We start from the raw sequence: 24967 nt of genomic DNA, 5'->3' as shown, positions 1-24967 counted from the left end.
TTAATGCTGCGTCCCTAGGAGTTTGTTTATAACAGCATTTGAAAAGCTGCTCGCGTGATCTCAATGAGGATTTGATCTGATTTCAACTTTTACTGTTCTTAAGCATTATTTCGTTTGTCTTATCACAAATTATTACAAAAAGTATATTAATTGCATTGTTTATGTTGTTGTTGTTTTAACAATTGACTCTGCTGAAAAGCATACGACTGAATAAATATAGTCGAATCTGTCAGGTCATCGTTTGCACAGTTCCTTGTCCACATATTATCCTCAACGTGCGCAATCGTCTCATTTTAATTAACGGCGGCGGTTTTAACAACTTCAATTCGTTTACTCGTCGGTTCTGGAATTGAAACCGAATGAAGCCGACGTATACTGTTTTATATAGACTATGTAGATATATTCCTTGAATTAAATTGATTATGCAGTACATACTTAAACGCCAAACACTGAATGCCGACGCTAGCCAACCCAGGAATAGCAACTACTTACAAGTATATTTAAATCTTGGAATTAATCAAACTTACAAAAAAACAGCAAACAGCATGTTGTATTCAACATAAAACGATTTCCGAATACATGGAGATATATGTGCACAGGTCAAGAAGAGTTTAGATGTTTTAAAGTCGTGACAATAATTAATCATGATCTACGTTTATCATGGCATTTTAAATACTCTTGTATGTAATATACATTACAATGATTATATCATCAGAAGCAATACTATGTGATGCACCTTATACACTCTAGACTACATCTCACAAACACATGTGATTTCATGTGAATGATTGATAAAAGATAACGAATTAAATATTTGTATCTGTAAACAACACGGCATAATTGTCAGTGCCATTGTCATCGACATTCTGGTTCTGGTAGATTGGTTGTTCTGTCCGTTCTTGTAGCTGCTCGTATGTTCTTGCCTCTTCGTCTGCTCTTGCATCTGAAATATTCCGTAAATAACATGTATTTATGCAAACAATAACAATTATTGTATTACAATTTGGAACATTCACAAGTCTGATAAGCAAATAACTATAATGATGATAACCCGCATTATATAGTTTCTTTGTTCTGTTCTACTTTAGTGCGTATATGTAAACAAACTTTCTCTTAAGAAGCATATATGAAATAAACTAGTATACGATCAATTTAACTTAAACATGTCATCCCTGTATCGGCAACATCAACAACGATATTCATTAATTGTAACGGCGATTTCATATCACAACAACAGAATATAATAAAATGTAGTAAACATTCTGAGGAAACCTAATGTGATCATCCATGTATATATCGGGCTTTGTGCTGTTCTGGCCATGTTTCTTGTTTGTGATTTTATGTTCTATGTCTTTGGCGTTTACCCAGTGCCATAAAACCCAGTTTTTTTGCTACTGAGCTTATTTTTGTAACTTTTCGCATAAATATTCATTTGTATCAAAGTAACAAGATATGCAAGTTATGCATAAAAGGATAACGCATTTCTTTGTCTGATTGAATTATCTATAACGATGGGCAATAAAAGCACTTAATATTAATACAATACGTCCGCTCATTCATTTCAAATACCTGCTTCTATGCCACTGTTACTGTCCTTTCTTCGTCTTCTGAAATGCAGCGACCAATGTACCCATGTGAATAAAGTTTAAATTTATATTTAGAAACCGAACAGTGAAACTGATTGAATAGTATTTAGTTCATTACTTCATTTATATTGAACATTTGTATGAATAATTTATATAAAAGCACCTTTTTATTTTGAAGTTGTCAAAATAAATCAATACAAATTTGAACTTAATGTTCATTTAAACTAAACAATCAACCTTGTTTCAGAAGGTAAATCGCTTGACGTAAATTCGTATACCTCAATATGAAGATGAACATCCCGATGACAAGGGCAATTGCTAGAAGGGAGACAGCACCACCAACAGCGCCACCAACTGTTGCTCCGGACGTTCCAGCACCGTCATCACCAACTTTGCCAGCGACGGATGGAAATTGTTCGAAAATTAAAAGTTCAATTAAAAAAGAAAACATGACATAATTTCTTGCATTCACTTAGGCATTTGCCACAGTGAACTTATAATGTTCCCGCTGTTAAATATTCACCATTAAGCACTTCAAAAATAATTAGCATATTATAGTATAAACCATAATTTTGCTGCAAACTCAAATCCGTTTAGGCGTTAGCAATCTTGTGTTTACTTTAAAAACAGTTATTTTTTGTAAATTTGTGTATAGCACTTACAAGCGCATGTTTTTTGTTTGTTTCAATATTGTATGAGTATTCAATAACATATATAATAAGAAACTGTACCATTAATACATCCTGTGTCCGTCTGTTTGTACCCATTTGAACATCCTAATCTACACTGACCATCCATTTGGTTGCATTCAAGAGCACCATGTTCAGAAACAAGGCAATGCTTGTCACACAGAAGAGAACACTGTAATCCATGTGATTCAGGTAGGCACCCATGTTTGCAATTCCCGGAATTTATATCACAGCTGGACATTGAATCATTCCCGTGTTTACAGTTGATGTTGCAATTGATTAAGCAGTTACTACCCCAAAACTCCTCTTTGCAAAAATTGCATTGATCGTTAGGCATGATTTACAATTCGACGCACATGAAACGTTACAGAACGACCCCCTATATCCATCTTCACATGCATAACATACTCCCGTGGATGAGTTACAGCCTCCTGAACAATTCGTTTCACATGGAACGCACTTCCCCCTGGATCCTGGGTATGACCCATTAGTGCACCGTGTACAAGAACTGAATGTGTTTTCATTTGAAGTACAAACGAGACAGTTCGAGTCAACGCTTGTACATGTATAAAAACATTGAAGGCCATAATATCCGTCATCACATCCGTGAACACATGCAGCAGTGTTCCTTTGACATGTTTCGTTCAAACAATGTCTTGGGCATTTATTGATACAATAAATTCCTTCGTATCCATTCACACAACCTTGGTCACATTGACCGTACCAAGTCTCACACGTGTTGTTCAGACAGTTTTTATTGCAATGGTTATTGCATGTTAAGTACTGTCCGTCATTGCCATACCTGCCAGTTTTACAAGATGGACATTTATTAGCATTCCATTTTTGACATGTTTCACATCCTGCGTTACAATGGCTATCACAAAAATTGCCAGTGAGACCATCAGCACATACACTATAACAGTAGCCGTCACTCTTCCTACAGTTTGTTCCTGTCTTACAATGAGTACATTCATGTTCACAAGTTACACCATAATAATATGTTCCAACGCACATGTCACAGCTATCTAATGAAGTACATGTTGAGCAATTAGCTGGACAAGTACTAGGCACACATTTGTCACCATCCAATTTGTACTCTTTTTTACATGTACATGACCCATCGTCTTGGTTGCATCTACTATCCAAACAATGTTGCCCACAAGTTTCATTACAAATAGTACCATATTTTCCTTCTTCACATTCCTGGCACCGCCCCTGGAAAACTAAAAGTACGATTAATCAGATGTGCTTGCTGTTTATCATATTTTGGTGACGACATATTGATATCCATACATATACCCGGTCCATATCAGTGAGTCTTTAAACTAAAACTTGGAACTTGAAAATTGAACTCCGCCATTAGACTATGTTGTTTCATGTTAACTTTGATAGTTTGTTTACATCTATTGCGTTTTTACAGTAGCACATGACATGCATTCAACGTTATCAAAACGATTACACAATGCACCACCATAAATAGTCAACGTTTAACGTTACACAATACTATCGAATTTAATGCTCAAGTATCTTAAGTAAGTTTGAACCACATCATTTAAAGCCTTATAATACACGTATCAATCCGAATTGCTATTTAAATAAGCTTACTTAATATCAGAATAGTTGTTAATGCAATAATGGTTGATCCGCCTGTCATCTTCATCATTCTCTCTTTCTAATAGAAGTTCTGAAGAGTGTATCCAATATACCTTGCCGTCTCGTGGATATACGTATTACAAGTGCGATCCGATTCTGTAACGGTACGAAAGTATGTTAACAAACAGGTCAATTTTTTTAACAACTTTCTACTACTACTACTACTACTACTACTACTACTACTACTACTACTACTACTACTGCTGCTACTACTACTACTACTACTACTACTACTACTACTACTACTACTACTACTACTACTACTACTACTACTACTATAGTAGTAGCTTAGCTACTATAGCTAATATACTTAGCTTTTATTTCGGTATATATTTATAGATAAAATATAGATTTCGAATGATATTGCATGTCCAAATGTACTTCATTGTTTTCTTGTTAAATATGACAGTTTTTTGTATTCATCAATACATGTTGTTCATTGCATATAGTTACCAATGAAGTACATTAAACTTAAACAATTAGTTCGACCATACAATGTGCCACAATCACTCAAACGTAAGCTTAAACGTTAAACATTAATTGCATGTTACTATAATTGTATTTAAATACAATTTTATCATTTTTAACAACTTCTTTAAATAGTATATTTATGTATAAAATAAAACAAACTTACCAAATGTAAGAATAATCGCTTTAAGAGACCTATTGGTTGATCCGTCTGCCATGTATCACACAGAACATTTTTATTCAAATCTGCACATTAAATGAAAGCATGGCGATTAATATTTACTGGTATATATTATATGTTAGCATTTCAGTCCATGTCGATGGTGAAAGATATATTTTAATTCAAAACATGGCCTTGAAGAACACAACCCTGATAAATCATGATATCAAAATTGTGATCTGGCAAAAACAATTCGGAAGAGTGTTTATATTACCACATAAGTGACCTTTTAATAAGTTCCTTGACCGGTTTATAAAATGTTGATCGAAACAAAACAGCATTGTTTAAAGAAATAAAACAATAATGGGAAGTAAACTATTGTATTGACAGGAAACCATAATATTCCTCTTATTTGAAAACAATATAGCATATCAATGCATTAACGTCGTTATACTCATGGAGTGAAAGGCTTTGTCTAGTATGTACTTTCGATTTATATTTGTCCTTAACAGATGTATACCACAAAGGAAGCACAGTTGAGCATATCAAAATAACGAACAAAGTCTTATGATATACTAGTACAGCAAGATGCTATCTGGCATAATAATTTTTCAAAATGTCTTTAAATAGCAATGTGAAACTTACTTAAATGTATTAGTAAACTTGTTATGCAATAAATACTACTATAAACAAAACGGCAGATTAAAATATTTTTATCAAGCCACGTGAATCATTCCATAAGATGACCATGCACTAGTTACGGCTTCATGTTTGCCGATAGTTGTTTTAACAACTGAGCAATAACATGCCTTTGCGTATATGTATATCAAATATTATATTTGTAACCAATGAGAGCATCATTAGTCCTCTGAAGTAACTTACTACAGAAAACATTTTAATTGCATGTGTTTTACATATTAACTACAACGAAAACACCTGCTTACTTATCACAATGGTATTATCTAAGGCTGCTGTTTACGCTCCAAAAATTAATACTTTGCTAAACTCTTATTTGCAAACTTTTACGGATAAGCCTTTAGTTAGTACATTTATATAAAAGGAACTACAAAAGCAAGTGGTGACGTATATCTCCTATCACCTCTCAAACTCTGCATACTCAAAACATACTGTAAGCCTTACCTTAATGTCCATTTTATACATAGTTTCTTTTAGACGTTTAGACTGTTTATCCGATTTTGTTCGTTTTTTTTTAGCTCTCTAACAATCAGAAGAATACAGTAGCAATGTGTCTCATCTGTTAAAATGATTTCCGTTGTGGTGTTGGGTATTTTAACCACTCATTGTAATTTCAAATGCATGATTATCTGCTGTCAATGAAAATTATTTCTTGTATCAAAGTCACTGTAAACTGCATCATCCCAACGGTAGAACGGAACAGAACGGAAACATAGCATCCGTGTACAGTTGTTAAAGCGGACAATATTAGTTTGAGTAAGTTGTACATTTTATATACATAAGTATTGACACAACTTTAAATATGTAATTTATAATAGCAATCGCATACATTCTGTTATTATCGGAAACTGTAGACACTTGAATCTTGAATTCCCGACAGGCATATAGCTCCAACAGTACATAACAGGGATTTCCACTCACTATCCGCTCTAGCATTATATACATGCAGTATGAAGTATAAATAAAGATCCGTTACATGACTAATCCATGTCTGGCCAAGCTTAAACCTTCCAAAATAGCAATTTTAAATTGCTACAAATGTGTTACTTAAACGTCATTGATACAAAAACATTATTTGACTAAGAAGACTATGATAGTCCATGATATATATACCACAGGGAACGCACAGTTGTATCGTATGCAATTGTTTAAATATCAAATAAAAATTCAATAAAACTTGTTACATTGACTGTCTTAGAAATGAAATAGAATCTACAGGGACAATTCCATCATAAGTAATGTATTCTTCTACAGTACCACTAGCAGTAGCAGTAGCAGTAGAAGGGGCAGCAGCAGCAGCAGCAGCAGCAGCAGCAATAGTAGTAGTAGTAGTGGTGGTGGTGGTGGTGGTGGTGGTGGTGGTGGTGGTGGAGGTAGTAGTAGTAGTAGTAGTAGTAGTAGTAGTAGTAGTAGTAGTAGTAGGGCACGGCATATATATGCAAGTTTGTTTAATAACTGTCATTAAGTTTTAAAATTAGATTAATTCTCTATTACAAGTATTAGGGTTCCAAATATATAATTAACAAAACAATCCATATCGTCGTTTAACAGAGCTACGCCCTTATGAAAGTACCTACAAATGAGTCGTTATTTCATGACAAAGGATGTTTCGAACAAATGGCTGTCGAAAGCTGAGATTTTTAATAATATTTGCTAACGGTTTTTGTCTTCAAAGACAGCAAGAGAGTTTATAACTTTTTAAGTTCAAAAGTTTATATAATCAGTATATGTGGATGATTATTCATTATGCTTTCTTCAAGCCATAAAATTGGTGAACATTAGAAGAAGATAATAGTGTAGCTTGGTGGAGAATAATCGATCGTTTTGAGAAGTTTTAACTGTCGTTGAGTCAACATATATCAAGTTTTATCAATTTAGTATTATCTTCCTTGTCTTTGAACATTACTTAAAATGTTGCTATTTTAACGTTCGACTTTACATAACTTTCTTATCATCTCGTAATTGAAAATAATATTATCATAATATTATACCTTACAGAAATGTGTCTCTTCTTTGTATATATAAAGTCGCTCGGTCCGTATATCACTGTATTTTGATAAAAAAACAACAGTTTTATGACTTCACCGGTCCATATCATATTTTTGGCCGGTCCGGACCTCGCCAAAAATTTAATATGGACCGCTGACGTCATAAAACTGGTGAGGGCGGCATGTTGTTTTCACAACGGCGAAACTTTATCGAAAGTAAAGATTATTAGCTTTGTACAATGAAACACATCTTAAGCGCTTTATAAATATTTAATGGTAATATAAAATGTTCAGTATACTATAAGAAATATTTACACACCACTTCGGGCCATATGGCATTTTAAATATAGTCGTTATGATACCGAAGTAACGCTTTGTACCCTGAGCTAATGCAAACATGACACTATGCAATAGGTCCATATGTTCCCGTCCCCAACATCCGCCGAAATGTCCGGTACCTCAATGAGATCCCCGTCAAGAATCTTGCTGCTCAACAACACTGCCAACAGGAGTGATAAAGTATATTGATAATATGAAAAATTGTGAGTTGTACAGTTAACATAATACTAATAATTATGTTAACTATAAAACTCACGTAAGAGTCAGTGAATTAATTAAACGAGTTATCATATCTCAGTCAGAAGCATAGGATGTACGAGTTAATGTAAGAGTTTCAGCCATGTACAGCGTTACTTTATTTTCGGTGCAAAGCAAAAAGATTACCATTCATCAAATCATAAGCTGATACTGGTCTACAGAGCCTGATTGGTATAAAAAAGTCAAAGAAATATATAATGCATGATGTCATGCAAATTGCATTATACGTCCATATAATTAATCCATTGAGTTTATATCAGAACCATGGGATGCAAAAGTCAATGTTTATATTTAAAACACGTGTAGTGCTATTTTTTTGTGATCCAAAGCAGAAGGATTTTCTTTCATTGTACTTCAAAGTGAATTTTGTATACATAGCATACGTGGTATTTTACATGATACGAGTAAGGAATAATAGGTAATGTCAGTCAAATTGTATTGTTTTTATATTTAAGCAAGTCATTAAAACTAAACACCAGCATGAAACGCTAGAAGTCAAAGCTTTGATGCAGATCATGGTAAATACAATTTTGAAGTTTGAATGCTAGGAATTGAGAGAGAATTGATATCCCTTTGTATCATTGTATCTCCGTCAGATGTTGCATGTTAAATAAATACACGAAGTTTTCGTGCAAAAATCAATTGTTTAGGATCATTCAGCTTTAGGAAGCCGACAAAGACTAACGTAAATATTAAGTGTTGTTATTGCATTTTGAAATGGTCATTGCAAAATTTGCTAGATAGGACAAATTGAAGGTTTAGAGAGTTAATGATATATATGATGCAGTTTCAATTTTCTTCTTAAGGTATTGTAATATACATGTACAAACCAGTCGGTTGCCCTAGTGCTCAATACAAATTAAAATTTAGTCCGATAAGGGAGTTAAAGTGTAGACGATAATTAACATAAAATCTGAAATACTATATAATTGTACGAAATGACAGCGTAACTTCATCTCTAAATAAAAAGAGAGACAATTCTACGCGGCCTTCGTCTGATAAATCTTCTCTTGTAGCCGCCCCTTTTGCGTAGTTTTGAATTGCTGTTGCCTTGTTACTTATGACTTTTATTTTAGATTAAACATATTTTATTGCATGACGATACATTTACCCATTATATGATGATGATAACAACAAAGAAACAGAAACAGTACAATGTAACAAAGCTTGCGTTAATATAAAAAGGACATGCAAATGTATTGGGCCATTGGTTTTTCCAACATCAGTTACGGCCCTTTTGTTATAAATGGTTATGTCTGAAGTGCATAATAACGTCAAATTTTAGTAACTTTGTGTTTGAGTCTGACATCAACAAACTTATTCACAATATTTCTCGCTCACTCTGCTTGCTCTTCATTAATATAACGTATACATGAGATTAACAGTATTACCCGTAAGAGGTATTAATATCCGTTTAAACACAAGGACTTCACTTCAAATAAACTTGAAAAATTAGAAAGGGAACGGCGATAAATTATAACACTTATAAATTTCATGTTATCACCATTTGCTCTTGATATAAACAAACAGAACATCATTTACTCTTATAAATATTAATATGAAAAACATATTTATATGGAAAACTAAAGAAACAAGCTCAGTAGCCGTAAACTTAAGCATGAACTACTCTATATGGAGACAATACCACTAAATGAGAAAATATATCAAAGAAGTATAAATATATGCAAAACGTTGATATTTTATATATACTTCTTTTGGCTATATACACTGTGTATGACAAGACCACCTGCTGATTAACTTGTTCACGTAATTTGCATTATTTAATTATATACACATTTAATTTCATAACAGCAATCAAATATACATCAATCGTACAAGGTTATAGTTTGTGTTTCCGTTACAAAAGTATTAGTATGCACCATATGATTGCAAACAGAACATAATCATGACAAAAACATCTTTACAGTGAGTCATGTTCCACATACGTATGTTTCATACGATTGCATATACAAATGAACAAAATAATGGCAACTTAAATTGTTAGGAGAAATTGGAGTAGATGTCGAATGATTGCAGATACTCGCGCACACAATCGTGACAAAATGCGTACTGCTCCTGAAAAATATTTTTTTTATACTTAAATATCAACATCCTATGATGACACTCACTTCTGGCCTTAATCGGAATTAACACCAAACTAACGTATGTGCATGACCTATAATAAAAGTGAATGCAATCATGAGAGACTATTTTGATAATGATCTTATATCTTTAATTTATCAATGTCAAATAGACATTCAGACTTATACAAGAGTTATTCTAAATATATTGATCAATATCATATTATTTGAGGGTAAAGGTTGTCCTATTCTTTATACGAATTCTGCCCAATTTTTTTTTTTGTTAAGCACTCACTCTTGTCCTTACGACATTTGGCCGTCTCGCCCGCAGCTGACGAATTGTGTTAAACACCGAAACCTCATGCTCTATGCCTGTTTTCTCCAGAAGCGTCCAAACAGCCGCAAACAGGCCGCAGCGCCCTCCGCCAGTCCTAAGGAATATGTAAGATTTAAATGAATGCACTGATTATGTGTAAAGCTCCAAACTGAAAAAGAGTATGCCAAAACATTTTTAGTCTTAAAATAACGTTTCAAATACATACTTGCAATGCATAATGACTGATCCAGATGCGGCCTTTGTCTCTACTTCCTTGACAAGTTGCAAGAAGTGTGTTGCGGATTCGGGAGCTTTAACATTGTCTTGCCAGGCCGTCACTTGGTAGTGTGATACCGTATGTTCAGAAGATCCTCCCTGTAAACACAATAACTCAGGATATTTAGAAGATTCTAGGTTACATGTGAAAATGGCGAAAAATATCTCGCCTAAAAAGTGAATGCCTAATAACTTTTAATTATCATTTAACGCTTTATTTTTCAACTTTACGGCATTATATTATTTGGAAGAAATCTCTTACCAGGCCGTTGTAGCTTATTCTAAGCACCCTGTTGACACTGTATATTGTTGACTTCTGTTGCAGATTGTCTACTGTATATAAACCAAACTGCGTCTGTGTGTCAAGATCAGGAATGTACAAGGAGCGTTCTTTCTCCATATCGACGATGCAGGCGGCTTTTTCCTGCATCGTGAGGCAGAGAAAGTCAGCCACGGTGTCTTCAATCGGGGTCATCGCGAGTACTAAATGATTCCGTTGTTTGTAGCTCTGGAACAACGTATTTGGCTATATAATACTGACAAAATCCAAGTTGATATATAAATATTAAATGTTACGGGGTAGTACATGACCCTATATGGAATATACGTAGCAAAGGAAACCATATCGGTTTACTACAAACCTGTAACGTATATATCACGTCGACAACTTGTTTACATTGATAAACCTATGTGAAATAGATTCATCGGAATTGGAAATGGACGCTATTTTGGTACGATATAACATAGTGATTATGGAAAAATATGGGGTCAAAACGTGACCAATCCTACCTTAATGGCATTGCGATGTTCATGTTTGAGGCGTGTTATATATATGTATGTTTATTACCTTTATGTTGGAGGCAAAATATGTTGTCTACGGAAACATGAACAGCATTACAAAGGAATGTTTTGTTATAGCTTTTCAAAACCATAACTTGTTTGATTTATTATTAAGCGTTGAGCATCAATATTATGTTTAATATGTATAACGTACATTTTAAATTAAAATACGTTTTATATAGATCTTTGTTAAACTTACATTAACATACATGGCGTTGATATAACCATGCCCTGGTTCTTTTCCTAAATGCAACCTAGGTCTGTACAAGTTACCTGAGAAAAAGAAGCACTCATAAATAAACATAAATATTAATTTTGTGTAGCAAAACAAAATGTACAAGTGGAAATGAACATCTGAAAACGATTTAACACTTTTGAGCCGTTTTTAGATAGCATATTAGGTTACATTTCTAACTTAGTGTCAAATGATCGAATAAATAAATGCATATTGGAATGTTTCTCAAAGTTGGCCATTTTCACACAGATGCTTCATCAACATAAAAGGCAACTGAATATTGTAACCTGGAATGTCAGCGCCCTCCCTGTTGGACTTTGTTAAGGCTGAATTTCTTTCAGATGCTTGTTGCTCCTCTTCAGATCTTTCCATGGTAATCTCCAGTTGCTTTTCAAAATATAAACTTGTTTCTAATAATGCATTCCTATACTTCTTATTTCTTATGAAACAATTGACGTCAATATATATCATTAATAATATCAATTGACAACTTTAAATATGAAATAAAAACTTATCTAATTATCGCGGATAGTGTGAATGAGAAAGCTTTGGTGGCATCGTCCTTTCCAGGAAGTAGCATAAGCGGCTTGTAAGGCGATACACGTTAAAATAAACATAGTGTTCTAGATAGTTGTGCTGATCTATTTGATTTTTAATTGTTTAAGAATTTAAATCTTAAATAATATGCCAAAATATGAAAACCTTGAATTGTTTGATTAGCCTCTGTTCGTTCTCCGAATCCGACATGTAGGTCGCAAACCCCTCCGTTTGAACGGGTTTACTGTCAAACGCTAACGTGTGAACAATTGCGTGGTGCAGGAAGGCATATTGATCCTTTAAAACATGGATGTATTTACAAATACATTTTTGGCATATTTTAACATGTAAATGACCTAGAAAAAGACCGTTTTTAGTATTAAGCATCACAATTGTTGCAGTTTTGTATCTTGATACAATTTGAGTTGATGCAAAAACTTTAAATAATGTAATTAACCAAATAACATATAATTCGGGTTTTTATATGTTTATAGAAATGTGTCGGATCTTACAGCCGTTTGGACCATACGTGTACGACGATGTCTGAGATTGGTGACACAACCATGTATGTCAACGGATCCTTCCGCTTCGCCCTCTCTTGTCAACAAGTCCATAGCTATGTACGTTCCCGTCCTGCCAACGCCAGCACTGTAATGTTACTTAATATAGCTTTCTTTCCATTTTTCGTAAAGTATATCACATGATTAGTAGACTTATTGCAATAATACATACTGCAAATATTGACTCAGTCAAAGTTTCATTGTTCACACGGTGAAGTCGTGTCAGCGAAATCAACATGGTGATTTGTAGCTTAGCAATGTTCGAATATGTAAAGATTAATGTTTGTTTGGGAGTTCGATGGCAATAAAAAATATTATAAATTTTAATTTTTAAAGTAGCAACGAGTCATGTTTTTTTTCTCTTTGTGTTTACAAGGAAAATAAATTTATTTCGATCTTACAATGAAACAAAAATATTTGTATATGCCTTAATATTATACCTTACATAAACGTGTCTCTTCTTTGTATATATGAAGTCGATCGGTCCGTACATCACTGTATTTTGATAACAATTCAGTTTTATAATGTCAGCGGTCCATATCATATTTTTGGCCGGTCCGGACCTCGCCAAAAATGTAATATGGACCGCTGACGTCATACAACTGGTAAGTGCGGCTTGCTCTTTTCAAAACGACGAACATTTGTCGCAAGTAAACATTATTAGCTTTGTTCGATAAAACACATCTAAAGAGTTTTATAAATATTGAATGGTAATATAAAATGTTCGGTAAAGAGATATATTTACAGACAAATTCGGGCCCTATGGCATTATAAGGACGGGCTAGTCAGCCTCCGAGGGTAAATGGACATCGGCTAACGCCTCGGTCCATGTACACTTTCGGTGGCTGACTTGCCGGTCCTTATAATGTCATATGACCCTCAGTGGTGTGTAATATTTCTTAAAAAGTATACATTACGACAGGTAACTGTAATCATTGCAAAAATAGTGCAATTGAATTTTCTGCCCTGAGATATGCTTGATTGGTGGAATCTTTAGAATTGTTTTACGGGATTCCTTCGGTGAAACGTGTTATAAGAAGTTTACATGTACCTGCAGGGAACGATTGTAGGTCCACCAAGTGGCGATTTTGTTTGTAAAACCCTGTGACGGAAATCGACCAGGGAAGTTACATCATCGGGGACCCCTTTGTCAGGCCAGGTGGTGAAATGAAAATGTTGGACTGTCATGTCCTCTTTATCCTAGGAAGAAATCCGTAACTCGTTATAGGTTATAGTAAACTCACATAAATATAATGTTAACATGGTTATAAAGCGCAATTGAAACCTAAGGTAGCTGTCTTAAATTTCGGTAATACTCTCTCATGATCAAATAATCAGAGTTACTCCGAAACATATAAGGCTAATAGAGATAACAGACGTGAATATTTGATTATCGTTTATCTGGTCGGTCTACAGAAACACAGGAATGTTTAACATATCAAATATTTTTTTTTCAGTATTATTAAAATCGCAAAAAGCAAAACAAAACAAAAAAACAATGCATGTCAAAATCGCCATGTATTAACTAATATCTGTTGTTTAATTTTTATTCACTGAATGTATTGCAATATTAATGAAATCATGACTTGTCACGTACCATTTTCACTAAAAAGGTCCTCATCACGAAGTCGGCGTACATGTCTTCACTTAAACCCGTCACATTTATATCGCTGCATTTTTTGGTGAGTCCATGGTCAGGCCAGTATTGGTCACATTTTGGTTTCTTTGAATATAAATATCAATACATTAAGCCATTAACTTATATATAAAAAGATTATCTGAAGTTCAATCTAAATGAAAACTCATATTCATGTTTAATGACCTCTGCATTTATTAGAGATATAACATGTTGCAGTGTTTATAATTCGCTGTGTGACAAAACAGAATTATCACATCAATTGTACTGATCAGTACGAAACCCTACCCCGTCTTCCACTAAATTGGTGAGCATGACGATCTTGCCCACTTTCTGCTGCCAAACCATCCGCCAAAACACCGAGTAGTCCTGCATGGTCTTATCTGTTGGACCTGATAAATACCATACATATGTTGAACATTAGAATTGTGGAATTAAAGACAGCATTGCTCAAATTAACTTGCAAGAAAAAAAATTGTAATCGTTACGTACTAATCTAACTTACTACCACAAAACACATTTTAAACTAGAAAGAGTAATTCATCATTTGAGCATTTCAAAAAATTGGGTCGGGTCTAAATTTGAATATCTTGAAGCACATGATACAAATTAAAATTGTAGTGACTTTGACATGGCAGAAAATCTAAAATGTACATAACACAGAGAACATTTCTAAAAAAAGGCCTTGGAGAGCATTGGGGGGGGGGGCAATTTAATTGAAGCAGTATCAAACAAATCTGCAAATGTGGCACTGGTCATTATATTAAGTGCAGGTGATGAATTAAAGCTGTTTTCGTTTCAAGACCACTCCTTGACCACGAACCTGGTTTATAGGTTCGTGCCTTGAAAAAGACAAACAACTAACATGACAGCCTCCATAGCTTTAATGCCCGTAAAAAAACAGGCCACATTTATAACAGACCACTTTAAATCTAATCTATCAAATAAAATAAGTGCAATAAGAACAAAGAACTGAGAAATTTAAAACAGTCATTTTACTTATAAAAGGTTTTATTTTCTGATTTTACTGATGTTATTAAAATACTGTATGTGTAAATACAGACGTTTATCAGCAAATTAATACTGAGAAATGCAGTTTAGAATTTAAAAAATAACTCATGAAAACATGTTCAATGGTTGCACGTCGTGTGTCAATGTATTTGAATATTTGCAATCAAAATCTGATTTAGTTATAATATAGCACTAAATTTTGAGTACAAAACAATGGATAACTGAAAACACATAAATAATTATTTCTTTCGACGCTGTGAAACTGCTGTTGTTTTCTGAAGACTATAATCCATGACTATGACACTGATATTCACTTAAAACGTGTATTTTACATTACGAAAACTAAAAATAAACCCACAATTAATACCAGAAATAAATAACAACGGTGCGTCCTGCAAAATATTCCCGACAAAAAATACTGTCAACAAATATCAGCTATTTTGCGGTTACCCGGACCTGATTTTGTCCTGACACGAGGAAAGTTTGCTCGCGAATAATGTGAAGCATGGAAATGCCTCCAAAAAAGGAAGAAGTCGACGTTACAGGTTTGAATTCTAAGTAAAAGATTTTTAAGAAAATAGGGAAATTCAGAAGTAACCAAAAATATATTTAGCGGGGCCAAATAATATGTGTTTTTTTTTATTTTCGAATTTTAGGTGCGGCAAATCCGACGAACAAATGATCAAAGTGTTGTTGCCTGAGTCATATCTTAAATGTCAATAAAACGGAACATTAAATACATCTCATCCAATGAATAAGTGTAACGTGTGACGCAGTAGTATAACAAACATCATACTTTTCATTACAAACCTATGACAAATTGAATTTTGGACGTTAACGGAATTCGTTTACAGATTACCAGTCAGTATACTCACCTTGAGATGCAATGTATGCATTTTCCTGTTTGTATCCCTAGAAAACAAATGTGCGAATCGTTTTCATAAAACAAATCAAAATATTCAAAATCAATTATCACATTTACTAAAAACATCGAGCTTAGTTTTTATTATCACAACAGTATCAATACCATAAGTTTATATAATCATTTTTGCTTTGCATGAAACACCATCGCTTCTTTTAACTTTCTATTGCATCATATCAGTTTTACACTTCAACTGTTGTCCCACTATATCCAGCCTTATGTTTTAATAATCCAATAAAAAGAGATAGTCACGATAGTTATATGAAGTGTATTACTTACGTCTACAAAGCTGGCGTTGATAAAATCCGTATCTCCGCCCGTCAATTTCACTCTGGTGTCGTCATCTGCATTTGTTGACATATATGAATGGGAAATACAGAATAAATCAATACATGTAATTCATTGAACAAGCCAAAGCTTCCAACAGCAAAGGTTGCACGTATTATATCGATAAAAGGTCGCATAGATCATAATTAACATTTTAAACATAATTCGGTTTCCTAAATAACAAACAAAAACTATTAAGCAATATTGATGATCGTTTTAAATCTTTCATACAATGCCCTATAAAATGTCCAAGTTTCATTAGATTTCTACAAAAAAGTCGGGTAAAGTGATCTTTATGAACATAGCAAACTCGTATTAACAGTAAGTTTTACACATTCGACATGAAACTCACATGGGTAGATGCCTTGGTATCTATTTCTTGGACGATTTCCTGGCATCACTGCATCTTGATGGGGTTTTACCAAACCTTCAGGAAGTTTCTAAAATCAGATTCAATTACTTATAATTGTACACGTATTTAATAAGCATCAAACCAAATAAATAGTTCCTGAACAAATTATAAAGATGCTTAACTCTGTGTATGAATATAGTTAGCATACACTGATAACATAGTCCGGTTTTAGAATCAAGCGTTTACACATGTATATCTTTTGAGGCCCTATACTATACCTTAAACTCCTTAAGGTAATATGACTTGTCTTTAGCAGCCACAAAAGCTCCAAGGTTTTTGACAGCAACCTTATTCAGATTGTAATACACATCATCGGTGTCTTTGTCCTGTAATATGTCTTTGGACGCATCTTCGACAGGTGTCTTGCATTTCGCGCTGTTTTCCAAATCATCAGATTTTCCTGCTGATGGTATTAAGTTGGTTGTCTTTGGTTGTTCTGTTGAACCTCTTGTAGCCAACAAGTTTGAGTCGGAGGGACGATCCGGTTTGTTGTCATTAGTTGAAGTCGTAGGCGACTCTAGTTTAATGATAATAATCATTCAATTTAACAGAACAATACTTTATATAGTGAGAGTTATATAATCACTATATGTCAGTCATTATTGTTGACATTTACATCGAAAATATGCATTTATTTAGTTGGGATGATAAGTATTAATCATGTTAATAATTTAGTCTATTTTCAGATGATTGATAGATAGATACTTTTATTCCTCCCTAAGTGAAACAATTAAACTATTTACAAATGTAAACAAAGATTATATACACTTATCGATAGGCCTAATTCTAAAATTTAATGTAAACTCTGGTCTCATTATACTACAAATTGCATACTGACCTTTAGCATTGTTTTCATGCCCTTTGCTAGGTTTCATTTTATCCGTTTTATCGTTGAGTTCATTGTAAATATTGGCAGAAGCACTCGTGTTCTGGTAGACTACGCTGTTTTCCTCTATGAAAAAAAAACTAAGTCTGAATATATCCATTTTAAAACACGAGTTAAAATATTGTTGATTGTTCGTTTAGCAAAGTGGTTAGCGCACTCGTTTCCCACCAATGCGACCCGTGTCCGATTCCCGGCCTGGGCGCATGTAAGCTCATTTGGTCACAAAGCCGGACAAGTGGGCTTTAACATGTTTCCCCCAAAACACATGACCAAACTCTTGCGCAGCATCGTGCCAACGATAATGACTTAGTATACGTTCATGTAACCCTCTTAACAGTAGCTGTAAAATAAATAAAGTTTAAACTAAAGCTTATTAATTACAATTCGTGTACTTATTTTTTCAGTTGAACTATGTTTTAGAACATAATTATTATTCATGCGATACGTCATATTATTTTAGCACTTAATACATTTTGTGTAAGTCATTTCATTTATTTCAAGTTCAAACCTGCTGCGTCTGTCTTAGGGCCGTCGGTGCTATCCTTTCTTCTTCTAAAATCAGGCGATTATTATAAACAATTAAGCCAGTCTGATTATTAGATTTAAAGTCCCTATTTTAGAATTATATGTTGATGTTTTTCGTGAAAATTAAATTAACCACATAATTGTTATTTAGTGATAGTGATCAATCAACAAAACTATTCACATTCGATCAAAGTTCGCCATTTAAATTTACGGATACATATAGTAGCAATTATGTGAAATATGAATTTTTAATTTTCAGTTTAAATGTACCTTTACTTTACAGATCACGTAAGTGTTCAAATATAGTTCTAACGATACTTTTGTTATAATTTTTTACCGCCTTATGAAGATGGAAAGTCCGATGACAAGGGCAACTGTAAGAAGGGCGATAACACCACCTACAGCGCCACCTATAACTGATCCAGACGTCCAATCACTGGCGCCACCATTTTTGTTTAATGGGTTTACGACGGATGCTTTAAAATTGTAAAAACCAAAAGCCTTATTTGGTTCAATGAGACAACTATTTTTGAAAGTGTATACATGCTTTTTCCAATGAAGACACATTATGTTTCCTCCGACAAAAATTACCACATACAGATTAAAAGTGTGCATAGTAAAATATATCCTCCCGTTTACAATCATGTGTTTACATTACAAATTAATTAAGTTTGAAAATGTTTACGTATCATTAACAAGTGCATACTTTTGTCTGCATAAGCAATTATATGATTATTTAATAAAACCATATTGTACCCATAATGCATCCAGCGTCGGTTTGTTTGTACCCCGTCTCACAACCTGATGTACACTGGCCATCCATTTGGTTGCACTCACGAACCCCACCTTCAGAAGGGATGCAATGCTTGTCACACAGAAGAGAACACTGTAATCCATGCGATTCAGATAGGCATCCATGTATGCATTTCCCAGAATGTACATTACAGGTGAACATTGAATCATTCCCGTATTTGCAGTTTGTGCTGCAATTGTTTAAGCAGTCACTTCCCCAAAACTGTTCTTTGCATACATTGCATTCATCGTTGTACTGAAGGCATGATTTACAATTCGATGCACATGAAATATTACAGAACGATCCCCTATATCCATCTACACATACAAAGCATACTCCCGTGGATGAGTTACATCCTCCCGAACAATTTGGTTCACATGGAACGCACTTCCCGCTAGATCCTGGGTATGACCCATTAGTGCACCGTGTACAAGAACTAAATCTGTTTCCATTTGAAGAACAAACGAGGCAGTTCGATTGCACTCTCACACATGAATATGAACACCCAACGCCATAATAACCCTCATCACATCCGTGAACACATGCAGCAGTGTTTCTTTCACATGTTTCGTTCAAACAATGTCTTGGGCATGTATCGGTACAATAATACCCTTTAAATCCATTCACACAATCTTGGTCACATTTACCGTACCAAGCGTTACACGTGTTGTTCATACAGTTATTATTGCAAAGGTTTTTGCATGTTAAGTAATATGCGTCTCTGCCATACCTTCCAGTTTTACAAGATGAACATATATTAGCATTCGTTTTGTGACATGTTTTACATCCTGCGTAACAAGGGCTATCACAAATATCACCAGTAAGACCATCAGCACATGCACTCCAACAGTAGCCGTCACTTTTCCTACAGTTTGTTCCTGGCGAACAATGAGTACATTTATGTTCACAAGTTTCTCCATAATAATATCTATCAACGCACGAGTCACAGCTATCTAATGAAGTACATGTTGAGCAATTAGCGGGACAAGAACTAGGAACACATTTTCCTACTTCCAGCTTGTACTCTTTTCCACATGTACATGACCCATTGTCTTGGTCGCATCTATTATTTAAACAATGTTGCCGACAAGTTTCATTACAAAGACTACCATATGTTTCTTCTTCACATGCATCACATTTCTCGGCCATTAAACGATGTTCTGGGCATTGGTTATCTTTACACGAACTACATGTAAGACTGCACGAAGGCCCGAAATAATTGTCTTTACATCCAATGCAGCTGTTGTTTTGATCGCATTTGCAATTAACAGGACAAGTATTTTGTTCACATCTTGGTCCATAAAATCCTTCCTTACAGCCTTCAATGCAAGAACCATCCTGAGAGCAAATGCCGTTATTGCAATTTTCTGAACACGAAACATTGCAATAATCCCCAAAATATCCATTCTTACATGAACCGCATATACTCAAGCTTGAACAATTATCGTTGTAGCAATTATCCGGGCATTCCAACTTCACGGAGCACGTGATACCATTAAACCCTCTTTTACATGAACTACATTTAGTTGCAGAATCACAAGATAGACAATTTAGAGGGCAATTTAAGTCGCACTGACTGCCATATTTTCCTTTAATGCACCTATCACATGTACCACCAGTGAAATTTTGGTCAGCACATTCCAGGCAATTTCCATGTAAGTCGCACTCTGATTCCTTGCACTTATCAATGCAGGGGTACTGGAAATAGTCTTGGCACCATGCCTGGAAAACTAAAGGTAAAATCAATATAAATGGGCCTACATTTAATCGCTTGTTTCTGCAGTTTAATTAAAAGAAATTGTCTTGAAATTATACCGTAAAATCTGATAGCTGAACCTCGTCATTATACTAATATGTTGTTTCTTGTTCAATAAGACCGTTTCTTTACATGTATGTTGTGTCTTACAGTAACACATGATATGCATTGAGCGTGTACAATCAAGTCGATAACACAATGTACCATTATTAGTCAAGCTCAAGATTCAATATTACACAATAGTATTGATTGTAATGCATAACACGCTTAAGAAATACACAGCGTTATTAAAAGCCTTAAAATGAACGTACTAATTCAACAGCCTTTTAAATAAGACTTACATAATGTCAGAAGAAGTGTTGTGAATGCAATAATGGTTGATCCGCCTTTGATCTTCATCATTCTGTCGTTCTGATCGTAGTTCTTAATTGCTTATCCAATATACCATTTCCGGGAAATGTGTATTACATGTTCGATTCTGTAATGGTAGGAAAGTATGTAGATAGCACAGATAAATTATTTTAAAGACTTTGATTAAGTCTAATACTGTATAGTATAACAATAATGTATAATAAAGAAAAACGGCGATTTACTAGAGGTTCCATGGGATTAGGATGGACGTGTTCACCCTTCCCAGCCCCAACTCGACCTTTAAGTTGGAATCCAAAACACAGTTTATTAAGGATCGAAATGAATAAAACGCTCAATTTGTAACTGAAATCTGCATTATATACTATAAAGTACAACTATTTACCGTTTATGGTATATACTTGTACAACACGTAATACCCCCTATGGTAGGGATGCAGACATTTGTTTATTACAGTATGCGCGTTATTTTAAACCTTGAACGTTTCCTGCACAATTAAGACAACACTAACATATTTCCTTTCCTTTAATGTCTACGTTAAACTAAATGAAAATAGAGGATTGCTACTGTCAGTGAGTTATATAATTTCTATGCGCACTGAAACATGATTGAAACTGAAAACGGCTAAAATATAAAATCAGTAGAAAAAAGTTGTACTGATATTTCACTGATGAGTCTCAAAAGTTTCACAGAAAAGCAAATAATGAGTATTATTTAATAGTATTTTGATATTTCAATTACTTTCAAAGAGTCAAATATAGTTTATACATAGAATTAAGTTAAGGAAAATTTTAATGTACTTGTTTGCATTTTTATTTTATTGCCAATTTAATGCTTATGGCATACGTATGCTATCTATTACAATCTTGACACATTCATACAGTAACACATGACAAACTACTACTACTACTACTACTACTACTACTACTACTACTACTACTGCAGCTGCTCATACTATTTCTACTTATCCAACTTCTACTACTACTTCTTCAACTATTACTACTACTACTACTATAATTACTACTACTACTACTACTACTAATACTACTACTACTACTACTACTACTACTACTACTACTACTACTACTACTACTACTACTACTACTACTACTACTACTACTACTACTACTACTACTACTACTGCCAATACTTCTACTACCACTACTACTACTACTACTACTACTACTGCTACTACTACTACTACTACTACTACTACTACTACTACTACTACTACTGCTACTACTACTACTACTACTGCTACTACTACTACTACTACTACTAATACAACTACTACTACTACTACTACTACTACTACTACTACTACTACTACTACTACTACTACTACTGCTGCTGCTGCTGCTGCTGCTGCTGCTGCTGCTGCTGCTGCTGCTGCTGCTGCTGCTGCTGCTGCTGCTGCTGCTGCTGCTACTACTACTACTACTACTACTACTACTACTACTACTACTACTACTACTACTACTACTACTACTACTACTACTACTGCTGCTGCTACTACTACTACTACTACTACTACTACTACTTCTATTATTACTACTACTACTATCAATACTACTACTACTACTACTACTACTATTACTGCTGCTGCTGCTGCTACTACTACTCCTACTTACTGAAATATATGTTGGTACGTTTTCTTGAATCCAGTGCCACTAAACAAGGTTTATGTTTAAACTTTTTGCTACTGAGCTTGTTTCTGAAGCTTTTTGCATAAATATTCATAATTCATAGGTATGGCTAGAATCAGGCGCACCAAACATTGGCATCTGAAGTACCGCAATAAAGGACTGGAATCTGGCGTACCAAACCTTGACATCTCAAATACCGCAATAATGGGCTGGAATGTGGCGTACCAAACCTTGGCATCTGAATTACCGCAATAAAGGACTGGAATCTGGCGTACCAAACCTTGGCATCTGAAATACCGCAAAAAAGGACTGGAATCTGGCGTACCAAACCTTGGCATCTGAAATACCGCAATAAAGGACTGGAATCTGGCGTACCTAACCTTGGCATCTGAAATACCGCAATAATGGGCTGGAATGTGGCGTACCAAACCTTGGCATCTGAAATACTGCAATAATGGGCTGGAATGTGGCGTACCAATATATATGCAAAAAGCTACAGAAACATGCTCAGTTGCAAAAAGTTTAAACATAAACCCGGTTTAGTGGCAATGGGCAACACCAAAGACATAGAACACAAATTCACAAACAAGAAACATAGAACAGCACACAACCTACAAAGAGCACAGTGCATAAATACTATATATATTAATAATTGGTATGTTTATCAAGAATTGTTAGGTACCGCCTTGGAACGGTCAGTAAAATGTAAATTCACTGGCCAAACCTTGGCATCTGAAATACCGCAATAATGGGCTGGAATGTGGCGTACCTAACCTTGGCATCTAAAATACCGAAACCTTGCGAACTAAAATGCAGATGACGCCCTTATGACGCTTAAAGTGAGACTCCTATTCAAAATCAATATAAACACATGTATAACAAACATCAATTTTGACTGATAAACCTTTAACTACTAACTAAATAATGCATTTATGGAGAAAATTGTTTTACTGATAGCAAGGATGTAACACTGTATTTAATTACCGAAAACGCCAAAATATTAAATGATTGGTGAATGCTGAAATATTTACTGTGATCTTCTATAGTCCCATAAGTTAGAAATACCGTGTTGTATGCACATTTCGTTCAAATTTAACTCGGTGTCCTTCATAAGAACAATTGTGTTCGACATTTATCAATCCTTTTGGGAATATTAAAACAATAGTATTAATTGTGGTAAATCTTAGTTGTGGGGTAAGAGTGCATCTTTAATATTTGCTGAAAATGACTTAATTCTAAGCAAATTCGTTTTGAAAATTCATGATAAATGGTTAAAGGTTTTAAGATAACAATTAAAATAATAAACAGATGATGAATCATAACAGTGTTCATGATTTAATTTGATAGTAGTATATGTTGCATTGTTAATCATTTAAGTGATTCTATAATAATGACTTTGTTAAAGAAATATGTTTGTTATCGTATTCTTAAAATTAACTTACAGCACAGATAGTTCTATTTTAAACTATTAAATAACAAACTTACAGATATTGTGCAAGTATTTAAATCTCAGTGTCACAGTATCCGTCTCCTGTTAAAATGCTTAAGAATTATTCTAATTTAATGTGTATGTACTTGGTAAGAAACCCTTAAAAATTATCTTAAATATATATCTTGTAAATACGGATTTCCTATGTATTCACATTTTCCGATAACATCAGTTTTTCGATCACCAAACCTTTGTTTAACATATATAAACGTTTGAAATGCTGATTTATAACATTACACTGAAAAAATGTTGGTAATATTACAAACATAAATATTATAAAACGTACTTGCATGATCTTAATTTTAATTGATTTTGATGACCGATTAAATTATTGAGTAATAAATTCATAAATAATCAAATACACATACGTTTGAACGGTTGCCAAATACATATACAATGTAAATAAATTATCATAACAGTATGTCAGGAAAAACTCAAAACCAGTAGAAACGTAAAGAAATTAATTTGTCTTAAAAATGAGTTTGAAAAATGATCAAATCCCTATATAAAAGG

At 34.1% G+C, this 24967-nt stretch overlaps 2 protein-coding genes and 1 long non-coding RNA gene across 6 annotated transcripts; all 3 read right to left on the bottom strand.

Annotated features, from left to right (window-relative positions):
• Positions 1-553: 553 nt before the first annotated feature.
• On the bottom strand, positions 554-3255 carry LOC128205626 (platelet endothelial aggregation receptor 1-like). Its single transcript, XM_052907400.1, has 4 exons — positions 2318-3255; positions 1865-1976; positions 1570-1607; positions 554-943 (listed from the first exon to the last, which is right to left on the bottom strand). The coding sequence occupies exons 1-4, from the start codon at positions 2610-2612 to the stop codon at positions 807-809; spliced, it is 582 nt and encodes a 193-aa protein (XP_052763360.1). The 5' UTR covers positions 2613-3255; the 3' UTR covers positions 554-806.
• Positions 3256-3365: 110 nt separating this feature from the next.
• Positions 3366-4701, bottom strand: LOC128205625 (uncharacterized). The gene is made up of 3 exons (XR_008256296.1): positions 4563-4701; positions 3881-4024; positions 3366-3498 (listed from the first exon to the last, which is right to left on the bottom strand). It is a non-coding gene; the product is annotated as an uncharacterized LOC128205625 (long non-coding RNA).
• Positions 4702-8887: 4186 nt separating this feature from the next.
• Positions 8888-24519, bottom strand: LOC128205624 (receptor-type tyrosine-protein phosphatase mu-like). Of its 4 annotated transcripts, XM_052907395.1 has the most exons (22): positions 24451-24476; positions 23091-23253; positions 21292-21428; positions 19158-20924; positions 18739-18877; positions 18385-18428; positions 17829-17942; positions 17209-17507; positions 16931-17018; positions 16531-16595; positions 16205-16241; positions 14607-14710; positions 14280-14405; positions 13734-13882; positions 12635-12770; positions 12288-12419; positions 11873-11972; positions 11550-11623; positions 10773-11018; positions 10461-10609; positions 10214-10349; positions 8888-9913 (listed from the first exon to the last, which is right to left on the bottom strand). In XM_052907395.1, the coding sequence occupies exons 3-22, from the start codon at positions 21350-21352 to the stop codon at positions 9839-9841; spliced, it is 4041 nt and encodes a 1346-aa protein (XP_052763355.1). In that variant the 5' UTR covers positions 21353-21428; positions 23091-23253; positions 24451-24476; the 3' UTR covers positions 8888-9838. The 4 variants fall into 4 exon arrangements, with proteins under 4 accessions (XP_052763355.1, XP_052763356.1, XP_052763357.1 ...); XM_052907396.1 differs by lacking the exon at positions 23091-23253 and having other exon boundaries at positions 24451-24519; XM_052907397.1 differs by lacking the exons at positions 23091-23253; positions 24451-24476 and adding an exon at positions 22951-22965.
• Positions 24520-24967: the final 448 nt, after the last annotated feature.

Source organism: Mya arenaria, chromosome 10 (assembly GCF_026914265.1).
Source record: "Mya arenaria isolate MELC-2E11 chromosome 10, ASM2691426v1".
In the NCBI taxonomy this organism is placed as follows: domain Eukaryota; kingdom Metazoa; phylum Mollusca; class Bivalvia; order Myida; family Myidae; genus Mya; species Mya arenaria.
The sequence above is the reverse complement of the archived record's forward strand: the minus strand, read 5'-3'. Positions and strand labels throughout refer to the sequence as shown.